Source organism: Cyprinus carpio, chromosome A18 (assembly GCF_018340385.1).
Source record: "Cyprinus carpio isolate SPL01 chromosome A18, ASM1834038v1, whole genome shotgun sequence".
NCBI lineage: Eukaryota > Metazoa > Chordata > Actinopteri > Cypriniformes > Cyprinidae > Cyprinus > Cyprinus carpio.
The window spans coordinates 6,149,072-6,168,567 of NC_056589.1; the positions used below are offsets into that span (position 1 = coordinate 6,149,072).

At 34.7% G+C, this 19,496-nt stretch overlaps 2 protein-coding genes across 8 annotated transcripts in view; one reads left to right on the forward strand and one right to left on the reverse strand.

Annotated features, from left to right (window-relative positions):
* Positions 1 to 670: 670 nt before the first annotated feature.
* On the reverse strand, positions 671 to 16,374 carry LOC109088437 (suppressor of tumorigenicity 14 protein homolog). Of its 2 annotated transcripts, none has more exons than XM_042774898.1 (20): positions 16,290 to 16,374; positions 15,663 to 15,759; positions 11,414 to 11,573; positions 11,179 to 11,309; positions 11,020 to 11,090; positions 9,988 to 10,145; positions 9,515 to 9,547; positions 8,578 to 8,812; positions 8,346 to 8,488; positions 8,100 to 8,203; positions 7,915 to 8,018; positions 6,652 to 6,788; positions 6,424 to 6,528; positions 6,210 to 6,317; positions 4,857 to 4,970; positions 4,587 to 4,700; positions 4,303 to 4,486; positions 2,858 to 3,126; positions 2,426 to 2,562; positions 671 to 1,502 (listed from the first exon to the last, which is right to left on the reverse strand). In XM_042774898.1, exons 2-20 carry the CDS (start codon positions 15,705 to 15,707, stop codon positions 1,344 to 1,346), a joined length of 2,511 nt encoding a protein of 836 aa, XP_042630832.1. In that variant the 5' UTR covers positions 15,708 to 15,759; positions 16,290 to 16,374; the 3' UTR covers positions 671 to 1,343. The 2 variants fall into 2 exon arrangements, with proteins under 2 accessions (XP_042630832.1, XP_042630833.1); XM_042774899.1 differs by lacking the exon at positions 16,290 to 16,374 and adding an exon at positions 16,048 to 16,066.
* Positions 15,990 to 19,496, forward strand: part of LOC109084557 (amyloid-like protein 2) — a 74,149-nt gene continuing 70,642 nt past the window's right edge. For 3 of the 6 annotated variants that reach the window (XM_042774900.1, XM_042774901.1, XM_042774903.1), the window contains exon 1: positions 19,124 to 19,430. In XM_042774900.1, coding sequence (XP_042630834.1) covers positions 19,359 to 19,430 — 72 coding nt within the window. In that variant the 5' untranslated portion in view covers positions 19,124 to 19,358. Of the gene's footprint in view, positions 16,117 to 19,122; positions 19,431 to 19,496 lie in introns of those variants that run through there. The other 3 variants (XM_042774902.1, XM_042774905.1, XM_042774904.1) reach the window with 2 other exon arrangements.

The window sequence follows — 19,496 nt, forward strand, 5'->3', positions numbered from 1 at the left end:
ATTATCATTGATGATGTTTCTCGTGGTATCGTCAGGTATTGTAAAGCTCATTTGATGGCTACATTTCTGTCATATTTACGCTTCTCAAAACCATTTCTGGTCCGTCTGTGTTTACAGTCCGGTTACAGCTGTGTCAACCTGTTTTTATACAGTCTATGGTGTCAACACATAATAGTTCCTACTCCAACAGCTCAAGCATTCTGCGTATTGAAATGCAATACTGCATTAAAAACAACAATTACTTTGGATGAAAAGCAGCTTTTTTTTTCCCCCCGGTATTTGGGCAGTTAACATGACAGCATTTGTCAAGTAAAAACAATTTGAAACAAACTTTTTATACTTTGTATATAAATATACATTGTTTTAAGACCTCCCAGTAACTCAGCAAAGACTGCAAAAAAATATAGATTTTATCAAAATAAGCAAAATAGTATAAATCTCGTCACATACCACAGGAGCATTTAAATTACTGAGGAAAACAAAAGTAATTTTGGTCAAACTTGGTAAAACTGGAAGTTTAAGGAAATGCATGATTTAAAAAAAAAAAAGATTAAAAAAAGTTTAAAATTAATTGTCCATTCATAGATGTGTAATTCTTCAACTGCGTTGTTCAACACTTTTAACAATGATATTAAAGACTGTCTATACTTTACCATTGATTGACAACATCTGAAATCATGTAAGTCTTTATTTAAAGTTATCAAACAAATCTCCAATATGCAGAAAATAAATAGAATTTGTTCTTCTAGAACCGGTTGTTGCACTCTTTTAGTAAAAGTATAACACATATTTCACACTGTATTAACCAGATGCACATTTTATTTGCTAAATTGTTAAATCATGGTGGATGAAACAATGTTTTTTGTTTCTAAATGTATTTTTCAAGTGTTAAATGTAATCCCTGAATCAAATTTAAAGCACTCCAGACTTCTTTTCAAGTGTTTCCATGTGTGACTCAAACTTTGTTTAAAATCACATTACATGCATACATATTGCACAAGTCATAAAAAGACTCGACATGTTCACATTTAAGTTTATGAGTGTGACTCCAGAAATCTACACTCATTGAATCAGAGAAAACCAAAGGTACAGACCAAAACTAAATACAAAATCCTTCACATTCAAATAAGAGATCTTCACTTTAAGAATGTAGTCACTAAAACCCACAAATTCTTTAAAAGGAGAAAATAAGAAATTTATTTACACATTTTAAAACAGAATAAAACCCTCATACCGCTCTCATAAAATATACAAACATATAAAATAATTGTTAGACAGAAAACAGGTCAAAAGTCCGTTCATTATACAGTTATACATTATACACATTATAATCTTCGAGCAACTTATACTCCTGTCTTCTCCTTGATCCAGGCCCTGAATTTTGGCACGTTTGTGTAGATGCCAGGCTTGTTTCTGCGAGCACAACCATCACCCCAGCTCACCACTCCCGCCAGGTACATACGCTCATTTGAGAAAATAGACATAGGACCACCAGAATCCCCCTGAGTAAAGAAAAAGGGTGTTATATAAATGAAGGATAATAACAGGAGAATGAATAAAGAAGAATAAAGAGAAACAAATAAAATGGCAATTAAGTTAGAGATGCCCAATACTCAAATTCTGCCTGATATCAATAAGCAGATAATCATTTTTATTTTATGGTGAATAACCAATAAATGGCTGATATTAAAAGTCTATACTATTTTGTCTAAATAAATTAAAATTGTACTGATGTAAACAAAAATGCTACATGAATGCACAAATATAAAAATTCTGGCTAATACCAAAAAGCTAAGAATTCATTTTCATTTTATGGTCAATAACCAATAATGGCTGATATTAAAAGTCTATATTATTTTGTCTAAATAAATTAAACATTAAACCGTATAAACAAAAATCAATGATTTTTAAATGCTACAGGAATGCACTGATATTAAAATTCTGTTTAATACCAGAAAGCTAATATAAAAAATTTATTAAATAAATATAATTACAACAATAATAATCTCTTTATTTTATGATAATCAATAAAAGGCCCATTTTAAATCCAATACTACTTAAAAAAATAAAATAAAACACTAAAAATATTTTAAATGCCATGAAAAATCAATATTCATTTTGAGATTTGACAAAAATATCATTGAACAGTGTTATTAAATTATTCGTGTTTTTAAGATCAACTTTAAGTGAGTATTAGATGGCAAAATAAATCTAAATCTAAAAATAGGGAAAATGAGCATTAACAAATAAATATCCAAAAAAATCTAATAAATAAAATCTCTAATACTGACCACTAAATCTAACAATTAAATAAACAGAATTAAAAATAGACATGCTTTAAAGGGAATAATCATGTGTGCTTGTATGTTTAAAGCACTTGCAGTGTGCTTCAGCTCCATTCATCAATGGACTTTATGAAACCCACCTGGCAAGCATCCACTCCTCCTGACAGAACGCCGGCACACGTCATGCGAGATGTGATCTGACCACTCATTAGTTCGTCACACACCGTGCTGTTGATGATGCGAACATTCGCTTTCTGCAGCACAGTCGCTCCACCGCCTGAAATAAACACACACACAAATCAAACACTAAGTTAAAGAATCCCCAATCATTGTTAGTTCATATTCACTCAGGTCTATTATAAACATTAACAGTTACAACTTTTAGTTTGTATAGTGTATTAGTAAATGTCAAAATCAACTAACTAATAACATTAAGATTCATAAATGCATTGTTTGTTTATGTTAACAAATGGAACCATCTTGTGTAACTGATAAGAATTTCTGTTCTTGAGGTGAAATATGGCAGGCTTTGTGAAAGGTATAAAGCATTATTGTGTGGCTCTTTTACTGACCCCCTTCTCTAGTGGCACCCCAGCCGCTGATAGTGACAGTTTCACCAGCCGGGTAGACGTCAGTGGCAGCAGGCAAGCAAATGGGTCGAATGGTCTCACTGAAGGTCACGGGTGAGTCCAGCTCCATCAGAGCGATGTCATTGTCATAGGTGTAGGAATTGTAGTTCTTGTGAGGAATGATTTGTTTTATCAATCTCTTTGTTGACTTCGGTTTCTCTTTTTGTGTGTGGAGACCCAAGTATGCTTCCCATGTGCCCGGCTGAGAATATCTGTGAATTCATCAGGTGTACACACATGAACATTTTCTCTTCCATTCTAAATGTCTAAAGTAAGAAAACCAATGTAACTGATAAATTAATTTACAAGTGTAGGCCTACTGTTTTTATGAACTTTTTAAAGCAGTGTGTTGAACCACAAACAAAACAATGTTTTACACAAGACTCAGAGGTTCCATAGCGTAGCTTTAATATATCTGATCTTATTTTCAAACTGTGGCAAGATACCAAAACAAGATACTAGAACTTCTCAGAACTTTTGCTATTTTATACAAAGATATTCACTTTTTACACTACCATTTCTAAAGACATCTCTTCTACTCTCCAAAGCTGCATTTATTTGAAAAAATAAAATAAAAAATACAGTAAAAACAATGATTTTTTTTCTTACCATTTAAAAAAAACATTAATAAAATGTTTTCTATTTAAATCTTTTTTGTAAAATATTTGTAAAAACTTAAAACTGAGTTTTCGGCATCAGAAATCATTCTAAAATGCTGATTTGCTGCTCAATAAACATTTCTCATTATTATCAAAGTTTAATGTGTTTTTTGCTGCTTAACATTTTTGTGGAAATCGTCATATACTTTATTTAAAGATAAAATAATATTTTTATTCAGAATGGATATATTAAATTGATAAAGTGACAGTAAATATATTCATTAGGATTTTTATTTCAAATAAATGTTGTTAATTTAACTTTTTATTCACTAAAGAATCATGAATTTTTTTATTTTTAAGAAAGCAGCAACAACTGTTTTCAACATTGACAATAAAGGGAACCATTATTATCTGAGCACCAATAATAACAGATAACAATTGAGCATTAAATCAGCATATTAGAATGATTTCTGAAGATCATGTGACACTGAAGACTGGAGTAATGATGCTGAAAATTCAGCTTTGATCACAGGAATAAATTAAATCTTAAAATATATTCAAAAAGTTATTTTAAATTTCAAAATTATTTTTTACTGTATATATATATATATTCAATTAAATGCAGCCTTGGTGACGACTTTCATAAACATTAGACAAAAAAATCTTAATTATTCCAAACTTTTGACCTATAGTTTAAGTGTCCAAACAGCGTTTGAAGCCAGTGTACTGAGGAATGTTTAGTTAATGATGCAGTTAAAGAAAGAAAAGAGAAACAAACAGAAAATTTACTTGATTTTGGCATCGTCCTGTACGCAGTGGGCAGCTGTCACAAGCCATTGTTCACTGATGATTGATGCGCCGCAAACATGTGGGGTGTTTTTAACATGCAGGCTGACCTGCCATGGGAACTCGCTCACATCTGCATCCTGCCCACCCACAATTCGAGACTTTGTGTAAGCCTTCTTACCACAGTCTAGAGGACAAAGAAAGAGCGAGAGATAGAAATGCATGTTAACAATGCAGGATATGTGTTGAAGAATAGATGTGAGGAAGAGGAAGTGAAAGCCACGCACTGCAGTTGGACTCGTCTGAGCCGTCACCACAGTCATCTTGCCCATCACACATAGGGTTCGGTTTGGTTATGCATTTGCCATTACTGCACATAAACGTTGAGTCTTTACACATATCTGTATGAAAGGATGACAACGCAATGAGAACAAATGAAGAGAAAGAAACCGCTGTAAGTCTCCAAATGTTTTCTAAATATATTCTCTGAATATTCAATAAACAATAAAAATAATACTAAAATAAATTGTAATATTCTTTATCTAACATCTCATCACCTCTTGAACAGCCGTCTTCATCTGAGCCGTCTTTACAGTCACGATTCCCGTCACACTTCAGCTTCTCTGAGACACACTGATTGTTTTTGCATTGAAATTCTCCAGACTTACAGCCTGCCAGAAAAGAGGACAGCTATGTTAAACCAGGTGAGGATGTGTTTCTGAGTGGAGGAGAATACAGAGGCCCATCAACAGACAGGGTACCTCCAGAGGAAATGGGTTTCAGAGTAATTTCCGAATCACAGTAATGTCATGTATTGATTTTGATCAATACATTTCCAAGTCATCTCCTCTAAGTTATCAAATTTTGTCTGGAAACCGCATGCCTTCTGTCCTCTGACTGATAGTTTATTTTAGCAAGGCATTTTAATGTTATTATAAAAACGTCCTCCTTCAGTTCATGGTACACGTGTCTTATAAAAGATGTATAAAGATGATCATTAACTGGACGGAGGCAACTTAGGTTTACTAGATTATCCATATAGCATTTTTTTTATTTTTTAAATCCAGTTAAAATGTGAGTATCACATATGATACATTAGGCTTTTGAGAAATGTTTATCCCTCAGTCATCATTGTTTTGTATTGCATTATATTTTGTGCCCCCCACAATAAAAAAAACTAAGCATTTAAATACCAACTAAGTAAAACATATTATTGGAAGATACAGAGTGACAAATTATATTTATAAGCACTTTATGTGAGTAGTGGTTACATTGTTATAAAGATCTCACTGATTCACATTACAAGATATCAGAATTTCATTTTTGGTGTATTAATATCAGCAACTGCACCAAATTGCATATACATTTTTTTTATTTTTTATTTTTTATAAAATTGAGGTGCTTTTCTTCCAAGCTCAATATTCCCCTATATAATACTATATGCTCCATAAAAGCATTTATCTGACTATTATTTCATATGACAGGCTTTACAGGGTTAACTAACATTACTGCATTATAAAAACAGATCATTAATTATAGCAGATAATAGAACTGAAATGGCATAATGGCATTATTAACTAATTTCAAATTTTATATGCTTTATATATTCTCCACGGTCCTGATTAAACTAGAAATCAAAGAGAATAAAATGCTGATTTCTTGGTAGAAATAGTGATAAATATAAATATTTTTTTTTAAAAAGCCTATAAATAATACATCTATGCTGTCTTCTAAAACGGAGATGATTATGGTATCTTTGTATACTGAATGCTATGAAAACAATGGATTCTCCTGTGTCTTCATGCTTTCTTATTGTATTGCCTGTGGAGGCAGCATTTTTCACATTTGGATGCATATAGAGGGAAAACTGAAAGAAAAGACAGAGGAAGGAAGAAATGAAAGGGCCCTACCACAATTAAGTTCATCTGTATCATCTCCACAGTCATTTACGCCATCACACCGCCAGAACATCGGCTTACAGAACCCATTTCTGCACTGGATCATGCTGGCATCACATTCTGAAATACACATTCAAACATGGTTTATCTGAACTCCAGTTCACATTCAGAGAGCAAGTGTGTAATTCTGTGTGTGAATTTGAGACGATGTTCAGTGCGCACTTACTGCAGTTCCTCTCGTCTGTGCTGTCACCACAATCGTTCCAGCCGTCACAGCGCAAAGACGGGTTTACACAGCGTTTGTTGTCACACTGGAACTTATCCGGGCAGGCTGAGAGATTCAGAAACTGAATTTACTTTTTAATGTTCACACTGACACCACTTTTAAACTGGCATCAATTAGTCAATTTTTTGATAGTTTTTACTTAGTAACCATTTTTATGTCTTAACTTACGGTCAGTGGGCTCAAAGACCTCATAAGTGGCGTTAAAACCTCGATCTACTTGTGATGAATCCGATTTGAACACAACAGTCATCTTGTTACTGTTGACGGTAACCATGGTATTAGCAGGCTGCTGCCCACACAATGTGCTGCAAAAAAAAAAACAAGCATGTGCGTATGAAACATCCAACTAAATGATTACAAGCACTGGTTCAAACCCCACAACAGTCCATCAAAAAACAAAAAACCTACAACTAGACGTTGGTATAAACCTAATCCTCCACAAATACAGGATTGGATTGAAGTTTTAAAAAAATGAATTGACCAAGGAGATATTTTTTGTGTACTTTCAGAGAGAGAGAGACTTTTTTTGATTACGGCACCAAATGGATTGAATACATAACCTCTACTGAACTAAATATGTTTTTGCTATAGATTTAATGTTGTGTGAGCTTTTGTGATTGTTGTGACTTCTCTACCCTTCTCTGTGTATAGTTTTTATGTGCTGAAATTGAAGTTTAATTGTTAAATTGTTGATAATATGAACTTGTCATGTGAGAAACCAGTTACTTTTGATTTCAAGATAAATGATCCCTGCTTTAGATGATTAATCTCTTTAAAGAAGATATCTGTAAGTTGTAAAAGTTGTAAAAATGACAAACATCAAAGCGATGTTGTCAATTGTTTCCTTTTGCACTGTACACCGCTTTTAAATAAAACTAAACAATAGATGAGCAATACATGTGACTATACTGGCATTAGCCAGAATTAGTGATTCATTAATTTATCCCAAAAATATTATCTGAGAGAAAAAAACAACATGATACTTTTCAAGCTTTTAAATAAAATTGACAAACTACGAACTGCTCATTTACCATTTTTTAAAAATATAATTTTCTTACTGAATATTTGTTTGTTTTGTTTTCCAGTAAAATATCTTTTTTAAACTGAATACATTTACATGAGAAGTGAAAAAAAAAACAAGAAAATAAAATTGTTTGCCCATTTATTCAACCTTCTTAAGCCAATAAGGATTTTTTTCTTAAATCAAACTAAATTTCTTAGATTTTTCTGAAGACAAAACATTTATTGTGTCACCTTTTCTTCTCAAAATAAATATATCTTCTTTTAAAGATGTTTAAACATTATTACTAGAATACAAGACAAATATAGAGAGGAAGATCCAAAAGAAATGTCTAATGCTGTCATGAGGTTATCAGCACTCTCAGAGGATCAATTTTGTGTAATGTCTAAATGAAGTTTTAAATTACTGACCTTTTACCAACAATCTGCACATAATCTTCAGAGCAATGATTCAGGCTTCCTGTAGAAACCATGAACTTGGGGAACCTTAACTTGATGTATTTACCATCAGGAACCTTTAAACAATAGAGATGGATACAACACTGTTATAATAGTCATTCAATGCAACATTTACTGGTTCAAAATGAATGTCTTACCTCAATGTCCCACTGACATGTTTTGTTGGGTGGGTAATAACTGGGGAAGTTGGGTGATTTAAAACTACCAGAGGTTCCACTCAATTTACCACCACATGCAAGTTCTGTTAAAAGTGGAGAACGAGAGGATTAGAAAGTTCACAGTAAAGCATACTTTATTATTATATTATATTATATTATATTATTATAAAAACATATTAATCAGTCAAATGTGTTTTTGTTGAAACAACAAGGATTCATTTTTACCGCTGCTATCTTGACTGATCTGAGTGACACGGGCTCTGAAACCCGGAAAATTCTCTTCTTTGTTGGTTACCAAGGTGACCAGCATAACATTCCGGGACGAGATGAAAGTTAAGGGATTACTGGGAGAATAAAAGCCACACTCCCTGTTTGAGAGAGAGAAACTTTGAGTACAGCTGCATATAAAGCCACCAGATGGTGCTACATCTGCAAACACAGTTCACAATTCCCTTACTCTTCCATGAGGTGTTTGTCCACCGCGACCAATGAGTCATACACTCTCACAAAGTCATTTGAACAGTTTTCTTCCAGGTTGAAGGTGTCAAAAGACAACTTTAGCACGTGGCCTGGGTCTCCCCGAAGCTGCCACTGCACAAAGGAGTCTGGAGCATAAGGTTTGTCGGGGAAACCTGGTGATGTAATGATCTTTTCAGCAGAACTCTTGGCATGCTGGGTGAATCTCATACTTGCTAGAAATACAGAAAAAAAGGTTATTTTTTAAAGGTTTATTATTGGATGCACACTACATTAATGAGTATGAATGTGCTAAGGGAATTGTGTTCTGTTCCAAAACCTACTGAACTTTGGTGCCTATGATTTCCACTACGCGGAAAACATGGACAGAATTGCAGTCATATAACAAAGAATGTCATAAAATTTTGGCAAAATGATAGTTGACCTCTTGAGTATTTTAACATTTCATTTGATAAAACTACTGTGTCAGATACAAAACCGCCAAAATAAAAGTTTAACTTGAAGAAATTTTAATAAAAATATATTACTATTGTACAGTTTTGTAAGTGTTTACATTTGGACATCATTTGTGACTTTTAAAAGTATTATTTAAATGGAATGCAGAAAAATTAAAAACGGAAAATCCGGGGAAAAAAAGACGAATTCATCGAGCCCTAAGATCTGCTTTGCTGTCTACTCCTTACATAGGCAGCTGCTTTCTATGGCAGCATTCAAACTAAACAGAAACCACACGTGTCTTTATTTTTTTTAACTAATCTTGTTGCAGTTCATTATGGGATTGCTGATGCTGCCTTAAAATTGGGCAAAACTAAGATATTCCAGCATAATTAGGTTACCTTTCAGAACTTGCCCTGGAAGCAGCTCACTAGGTTTTGGAACAGACAGTATATGAGAGACATAAGTAATGGACTACTCACTCCTGCCTTTTGAGAACAAACGTGTGTCCAGAGCTGTTAATAAAAGATTGACACAGTTATAATAAATCTGTCAAGCTGAAGACATCCATCTGTGCTTCAGTATCATGGGAATTCACATATTATATATAACAACCAATCTAGAGATCGGTATCTAGGTGAATCTCACAAAACCCACAATCACTAGAAAAAAATAACGAAGTTGCTTGAGAAACCTGTTTTTAGGACATTTTTTCATGATAATTAAGCACACTTTCCCAAATCTCATTACTGTAATGCAAAAGAAAATAATGCTATATTATTTGAAGTTTATTCATACATCTGATTACTGTTGTACTATTTGCAAGTTTGTAAATTTGTTTCTTTATCCAAAGTTCTTAATTTAGATTTTTCAGAAAACTATGACCTAGTAATGTTTTTATGAGTTTCATCCATCTATCCAAACTATGCAATGGATGTACTATGAAAAGTATTACCTGAAGACACAATGTGATCAAAGACCAGGGGACCTTGTTTTTCCTCAAATCTGCGAAATTTGTTGACACTTAAGCTGTTCACAGCCTGATCCACTGCTGCTTCCTGTCCCGCCGGAACAGCAAACTCTGACTCATAGTAAGCTATTACACTGCCCTCACTGCAGAGAGACAGAGTACATCAATAACTACGAGAAAAATACATTTTCACATTGAGTGCAAATTTGTATTTTTAAGAAACACTTTGAAATTCAAACACTGACTGAATACTTGATGAAAATTTGTTAGAACTTTAGCATCTTATTGTTCATTAAAATAATTTTCACTTTTTCACGTGAATAGTTTTCATTTTGCCCGTTGATGAAATGCAAATGAAACATTTCAATTTAGGCAAAACAAAATGGTATGTGCAGATCCAAAAGGAATAGTTCACCCAAAAATGAAAATCGCTGAAAATGTACCTACCTTCAGGCCATCCAAGATGTAGATGAGTGGGTTTGTTTCTTCATCAGAACAGAACATTTGGAGAAATGTAGCATTACATCACTTACTCACTACTGGCTCCTTTGTGGTGAATGGGTGCCGTCAGAATGAGAGTCCAAACCGCTGATAAAAACAAGTAATCATGATTATAGTCTATCAGTGGGTTTTGATGTGAGGGGAAAACAGGGGATGGACTTTTTCACTGGAGGAAATGTTATTATGGATTATGAGCTTTTTTTTGCCAGAAGTGATGGTTTAAAGTTAAAACACCTTAATGATGGATTTGCTTCTTAAAAACACAAAGCTTTTAATTTGACAAGATGTTAACTGATGGACTGAAGTCTTTTGGATTATTGTGATGTTTTTATCAGCTGTTTGGACTCTCATTCTGACGGCACCCATTCACTGCAAAGGAGCAAATTTTGCAGTTTCGATTAAGAAATAACTCATCTACATCTTGGATAACATGAGAGTATATTTTCAGCAAAGCAGGTGCATGACCCAAAAAAAAAAAAAAAGTTTTAAAATGAGGGTATTCAGATGCATACATACCTGAAGGCTTGAACTTCGGACCTAACGTAATATTTTGACAGTTGTGGAGATTCTGAGTACACTGATTTTAGCTAAACATGAATAAAAAAAAATCAAAATCAAACACACTTTTCACCGTCATCACTATGCAAAGCAAATTAGTTTAAATTTGGTTCTTACCTGAGCCATGACTTGGTTTGCTAATTCTTTAAACTCTGCACTGTCTGAGTTTTCATACGCATCCACAAAAACTTGATTTGTTATCCTAAGTGAGCCGGTGTAAATTTTCTGTGACTTCAAATCCTTGTGGACTGCAGACATCAGGGAGACATGAACCAACAAACATGTGAGCAGCACTATCACGCCGGACACTGGTAACAGTTTTATGCTGTCTGTGGCTACAGTACTGACTTACAGTGGAAATGCCAGACCAGAAGCCCTATGATCAAAGCCAAAACTGCTGCCAAGGTCACCACAGCAACAATGATCCCAACTTTCCCAGGGCCCCTCTTCTTCTCCAGCTTTTGATTATCCGATGCCGGCAAGAATGTGTCAGCTTGTTCCCAATCCTTATCCTAAAAGCAGAAGAAAAAAAATAAAATATATTTTTTTTTACATTTCTCTGTAAATTTCAGTCTCTGAATTCAACCAGAAAAAAAGTCAGTTTGAAGAAATACATAAAAAATGAAAGCTGCAGCACATATCCTCATCAGAATCTGATTCTGATTGAGAACAGAAAATACACAGTAAATTGCAGAGCTTTTCTGACAGAATAAGTACAGAGTCAGATGTATTATATAAGAGCAGCATCAAAACGCTTCCCTAGGTGTTGTTTTCGGTGAAGAAGAAGGAGGCACAGTTTCAATTTTTTTTTATAATTTTTTTTTAAGTAATACCACCAATCATAGACAACACCAAATGGCTGGTTTTAAATAACTGTGTTGGGAAAAGCTTGTTTGGGTGGGTTGCGGAAATTTTAACTGCTTTTACTTTCTTACTGTAGTTACTATATATTATCATGTATTTTAAGCAATACAAAACATTTAATTGATGAAACTTTATTTAATAAATATTATGTTAATAAAAACCATGCTAAAAATATTATAATATTGCTTGCTGGTTGAATACTAAGTGCTTCAGATGCCTTTAACCCAGAAATGACAAATACCACACTGAGCACAAAATATATGAACATACATAAGAAATATTTCTCAAGCACCGAATCAGCATATCAGAATGATTTCTGAAGGATCACGTGACACTGAAAACAGGAGTAATGGTTTACTTCTGCATCACAGGAAACAGAACATTAAAATATAAAACAGTTTAAACAGTTTATTTCACAATATTAATGTTTTACTGCATTTCTGTTAAAATAAACACAGCTTTGGTGAGCATAAGACAGTTTTCAATAATAATAATAATAATAATAATAATCCTTGATAATCCTTTGAGAGGCAGTGTATGTGAAAATGTAAATTTCAACAGGTAAACTTGGTCAGTGGGACCTGATTTTATCCATGAGGATTAAAAGGATTGAATCATGAGAAGTGGACTAGAAAGGAACTGGTCCTAGAATTGAAGTTGAAGTCAATAGTGGAGGACTAGAGATGAACCGTACACAATAACACCAGGAGTGAGTATTAAGAATGTAAGCAGTGTTGAATTTAAACCGAGACTGGATACACAATCAAACTAATGACAGAAGTAGAAGGTATAATAGAACATGCTATTCCATATGCTTAGAGCAATTATCAGGAAACAGATCAAACACATCAAAAGCTGAATTTATTTGCAGAACACAATAATTCTGTTTGTATTCAGTGAGCATTATTCTCCTTCAATAGGTTTTTTTAGAATTGCATTTCAGTAAATATACTTAATTTTTGTGTAAAAACAGTTGTTTAAAATAAATAAAAGGACTTTGGGACAAAAGAGTGTTTAAACTTGATGTGAAGTGCAACACGTTTCAAAATTTTGGGGTCGGTAAAACTTTTTAATGTTTCTGAAAGAAGTATCTTATGCTCACCAAGACTGCATTGTTTTGATCAAAAGTACAGTATAAACAGTAATATTGTGGAATATTATCACAATTTAAAATAACAGTTTTCTGTTTTAATATATTTTAAAATATTGCACTGATGGCAAAGCAGAGTTTTCAGGATCATTACTCCAGTCTTCAGTGTCACGTGATCCTTCAGAAATCATTCTGTGCTCATAAAGAGCTGATTTGCTGCTCAAGAAACATTTCTTATCAATGTTGTGCTGCTAAATATTTTTTGGAAACTGTGATACATTTATTTCCACAATTCTTTTATAATTAGTTCAAAGAATACCATTTATTTAAAATATATATATATATTTTTTAAACAAAGTAAAAGTTTATGCTGTCAATTTAATGCATCCTTACTGAATAAAAGTATTAAATCCAAAGAAATCTTACTGACCCCAAACATGTACTTTGCTCAACACTGACCTACAGTTGTGTCTTTTACAACCGCTGGTTGTCTCAGTTATCTCAGACTGTCGTCACATGTCACTGTTCATGACCTATATTCTGTTTAATTTGTATCAAAAAATATACCAAGACAAAAAGTCAAAGACTTTTGGAAATTCATGGAAACTTTTATGAAACAGACACTTTGCTATTACCATCCAAAAAACCAAATCAAGCCAAATATAAACTGCCAGTCCCCAAAGAGATTTTCAAGGACATCTAAAAGTTTCTATCGTCTGTGTAGTTTTTACTTTGCTACTGCATATTTGAGACCACAGGTTTGATAACAATGGTCAGGATGTACTAATTTCAATTAAACTTAATTTAATTAATTGTATTAAATCAACAAGCTGTCACACATTTATAGCGCCAAGTAATGAGAGACTAGAATAACTGTTCTTCTTCTTTTGGTGTGAAGTTAAGCAATAAGCAATGAAAGTCTAGCTATAAATGAGTGAACTCCACCAGGATTAAGCAGTTGATATTCTATGACAACATTCATGATGCATCAAAACCTGCTGATCACTGCTGAATAAGTGAGATATCCCTGAGTCATTTTCAGGTTTCATTTGTGTGGGTGTGGTCTCATAGTAAATCTAACCGGAGTAAACATGTTGTAATAGATGCAGGTGTACACACCAATATAAAAACAAATGTGCAATAACATGATGTGGTGCTGATCCTTCAACTCAAAACTGATGATGAAAGCATGAAACGACATACGCACTAAAATACTTCATCTGATCTGCATTTAACTAGTAGTGTTACGTATAGAGAGATGGCTTTTGATTATTTTGAAAACATCTGAATGAGTCAAACTGCGGTTAAGTAATTTAAGTAATGCAGTTAAGTAACGTCACTACTTTTACTTCCCAGCAACCAGTGACAAACCAATATTTGAGGTCTCAGATTTTAAAAACAGCCCTGTCAAAGGGTGAACATTATGTTTTCACTGATTTTGAAGAAATATTTTGTAAAAATGGATATTAAGTATATGTCTCATTTCTTATTATATTGGTAAACAGTCACCTACTAGTACACTGAAAGAAATGGGTGTAGTATTTACTTATTATAGGAAACATTTTTCACTCAGAAATGCCAAATAACACATTATTGAACACCAAATAACACATCCACATTGGCTGCTGAGAAACACATATCGGTCACCACAACATATAACCAAACAATTCACTAGCAGCAAGTTTTTAGTCTGTCCCTTAAATGAGAGCTACCCATAATCACCAGATACTTAAAATGCCATTGCAGGCTGGAAGCACTTCATTTAAGGTCTTGTGAATGTCTATTGACACCCTATCCTCACAGACAACAATGAAGCACAGCTAATCCATTCAGCAGAACTACTTAAACACAAATAGAAATGAAATCCCCTACACATGCAAATCGATTGAGATGAAAAGAAAAGGAATGAATGTCAGCTGACAACCTGGGCTTGTTCTTACCGAGTTACTGCAAACAGGAAATGATGTCCGTCACATTTTCAACAAATACTGTACATGGACTGAAACCCCTTGAGGTGACAGTGGTGGCACACTTTTAAGTTTGTTAACAGTACAAGCTCAGTATAAAGGTTAACAATCAAATGCCAGGTTGTGCAATGTGTTATTACATCTTATAGTCAACCTACATGGCCTTGCAGGTCCAAAAAAACAAAACAATTATATACATAATTACTGTGTTTTTGTATTTAATTATTCTGTTCTGACAACTTATCTAATTATATATATATATATATATATATATATATATATATATATATTAGTTTTTATCTTGATTTTTAAGGCCACAAATTCGTAAAGACTGCTCTACTGAGAAATACTGTGTTAGAGCTTAACATAATACTAACTTTCGAACACATTTTGAGGCCTGGAAACCAACATTTTATAATTTCCTGATATTTACAGGTTTTCCATGAGCGTAAGAGCCATGATAGCAATAGACATAGATGGAAGCAATGGCACTCTTATTTATAGTTTTAAACTTCCAGCCCTCGCAGATCTTGAAATGATCCCTTCTACGAAACAGGTCGACACAACAGGAAATGCATTCATGTGATTAAAATGACCAGATATGTGAGATACCAGTCATTACATGTTTAAGGTTGAAAACCATTAAGTTGTTAATAAGGTAAAGGCCGGGTGAATCTTACCGAAGAACCGGGTGTGTAACGAATTCCTCGATCCATAGGGTCCATTTCTGAGAAGAATAATTATCAACAGATGTTTCTTCTCCTCACACTTCCACTTCTGCTGACAAAGTAAGACGAGGAATTGTGTATTGTAAGAAAAAGAAAAAAAAAAAAACACAGGCTTGCTATTCTAAGAATAACAAACAAGAAATCAAACAAGTGTTGAAAACAACAACACGCCCATAACAGGTGCACGGGGAACTAAATATAAATTACAGCGTCCTAATAAAAACTTCCCCAGCGAACTGTCGAACAAACTAAGACGTGTATGTCTCAAAACCGAAATGACAGGATTATATTGAGGTACTTTTCGTCTTCCGGCGAGAGTGAAGATTGTTTCGGCTACCTGAGAAACGAGGAAGCTATTTCATGGTTACAGTGGGAGTGACTAACTCAAGCGATACCTGTTCTACAGGTGAGCACTTCTCACAAATAACACTTTAAAACCCAATCTCCACACTACACAATGGCCCTAAATACATCGATGTACACTGACTACATGCCTTAACATTTTAAAGCAACTGTAAGGTATATTTTAAGTCTAGATATGACTGTAGAAATTCAGTATCGATGTACGGAGTGACTCACCTGCCGCGGGCGTCTGCTAGGTCTCGGGATCTAGTGTGCTGCCTACTTAGACCGCATGGTTAGCCAACATACCTAGATCGATTCGGAATGCGCCTATGAGACCGAAACGACTGTCTAAGTAGGGCGCGTAGTAGATTTAGAGACAAAGCCTTAAATGATACTAACTTGGTTGCTGTTGCATGAATGTGGCGTTTCCATGAAATAGAACTCACTGGAAAAACCGATGAGCAGGCTACAGACATAAAGATAAAGAAATTAGAAAATATAAACCAATACAAAAATAAATAATTAATATATATAATAATAATATTTAGTATACCTATCATTATACAGATATTTTATTTGTATTGGTCTATATATCAGGGCTGTGGACAGACATTTTGAGGGGCAGTGGCCCAAACCAAAAAAGGGGCACAAGGAGGGTTAATACAAATTATCCAGTTGTTACAAATATACAAGGTCTGGATCCAGAACACCTGAGAAGAGATGATGCCAACCCCTCAGAGGACCTCAGATGATGCTAACCCAGAGACAACATACAGAACTACCACATTTTGCTATAAGTTTGATTGCGTAATTGATCTGATTTTATTGATTTTTCTGAACATTTCTGCCGTATGCACATAAACTGAGAGTCATCACTGATAAGCTACTACTAAATATTGTAGAAACTTAATTTTCTGTAAAGTTGCTTTGCAATGATTTGTATCGTAAAAAGCGCTATACAAATAAACTTGAATTGAATTGAACAAGTAAAAGAAAAAGACAGCACACTCTGTAATAATTTCAGACTTTATTGTAGATGTTTTGATAAGAGTGGGTTTTTCCTCACTCTCTGAACCTGCTTCTGTCTCATCTTCGATGCAAGCAGGGGAGAGTGGGGTAAGTTGAGCCACCCCCTGCATCTTGGTAACTGTACGCTTTTACTGCCATGTGACGATGTATTTTGGAACCACCCATCATTTTTGCCAGACTGTGAAATTCTCCTCCGAGATGGAGGTTCCCAAGAACTTGAAGCTGGAGACACGTTCAACAACCATCCCGTTAATGTGGATGGGGGCATGCATGCTTCCTTTCTTCTTCCTGAAGTCCACAGTGAGCTCCTTTGTCTTGCTGGTGTTAAGGAGCAGGTTGTTGTGGTGCTGTACCTCCTCCCTGTAGTCTCCTCATCGTTGTCTCTGATGAGGCCAATCACCGTGGTGTCATCTGCAAACTTAATGATGGAGTTGGATCCATGCACAGGCTTGCAGTCGTGCGTGTAGAGGGAGTAGAGGAATGGGCTCAGCACACAGCCCTGTGGTACGCCGGTGTTGAGTGTGATGGTGGTGGAGCAGGTGTGGCCTGACCTAACATGCTGAGGTCTGTTGGTCAGAAAGTCCATAATCCAGCTGCAGAGGTAGGTGTTAATGTCCAGGTCTCCAAGTTTTGTGGTCAGCTTGGAGGGAATGACAGTGTTAAATGCTGAGCTGAAGTCAACAAACAAACAACATCAGTACATAATGTATGTACATTATGTTTGATTTATTTTCACTTTGTCTCTTGTGAATAAACATCTATCTCTCATTAATAAAATAAAATAAAATAAATGAACTTCTCACAAGAAAGACATTTATAAATGGTTTTATATGTAATTTGTCAGGACCACTAGGACTTTCTGCATACGTTTTCAATGGTTGGGAAGAACATATAAGAAAAATGGTTCTAGACAGTTTAGGGTTCTTTAGCTTCTAACAATAGCGGAACCTTTTACTAAATAGAACCCTTTTTATAAGGTTCCATAAAGACCCATGCTTTAAAAGACCTCAGTGGTGTTGTAAATAACTTTTTTTAATAATAATAATAATTAGTTTTTTATTTTGTTTATTAATATGTTTTTTCTCTACCCCTCTATCTGCCTGGTCTTATAATATCTTGTAGTCTGTATTAGGGTTTCACATAAAAACCACAACAGCGTGTTGTGTGAATTAGGTTATTTTTTGACATATGAAATTGAAGCATATATGACGACAGTTATTAGCTGAATACATTAATAAATGATAATTGACACTGGATATGAATACATACAGAAGTAAAACTCAAAGTAGAAACAGAAAATAGATGTAATGAATACCAAGTTCCAGTGAAATATCTTGACAGTCCTCTACGATGCATCATTTTGGTGTAACCGAGTGGCAGTTTCTTTTTGTGTTCAGCAGAATTAAGAAACTCATTCAGGTTTGAAACAAGTGGGATTGAGTAAATGATGGTAGAACTTAATTTTTTTTGGGTGAATTGTCCTTTTAAGTAAAAACAGTTATGTTTAGGCAGGCTAGAAATAGCCATTGTGAAACTCTTAACAATAGCATATGTATTGTTAGTGAGGAAGAAGAGAGACGTATCCTCAACTGAACACACACACAAACACACACACACACACACACACACACACACACACACACACACACACACACACACACACACACTCACACGCATCACACACACACACACACACACACACACACACACAGATTAATATGTTTAGTTTCCATTAGAATTCTATGCTCTAGTGTGGAAAAAGCACTCATTTTGATTGACAGTGGTGTGGGTATAAAAAAAATACACTATTTTATGATAGCAGTTTTACAGAGAACAGTCAAAAATAAAAATGCCATGTTTCATATACATTTTACCCTAAAATCATGATAAAAAAAAAAACCGTGAATACCCATATTTATTGTATAAAAATTTCGTAATGGACCTACAGGAGGTGCACACACCTAGTTCGTAGCCTTCAGTAGATGACAGCACGGTGATCTCATTTCCGGTAGGTCCCTTCATCAGACGCCCGGTGGCGCGCTTGGTCGTGTTTTTAGAGCTCGCGGCCGCGCAGTGTCAGTCGGAGACGCGCTACATTCCACGCGCTGCGAGCGGGATCAACGCTTAGTGGAGAAAACACAGGAGAGAGAGACGCACGCACACAACAACCGCTCGAGGATCGTTTACCGAGCTGCTTTCTGTTTAATAACCTCTTGTAAGACTCCACAGCGGGATAATTTCAGCACAGATCCCAGCAGAGAGTAACCGTGGAAGATGGGTTTAGTCCCGGCTGTATCTGTGCTCATTCTGGCCATCGCTGTTCCGAGTCTGGCCGGATACATTGAGGTACTGCGCACTAATATTTCACCCTTGTTTTCGCAGTTATCTTATATTCTTTTACATTAATATTTC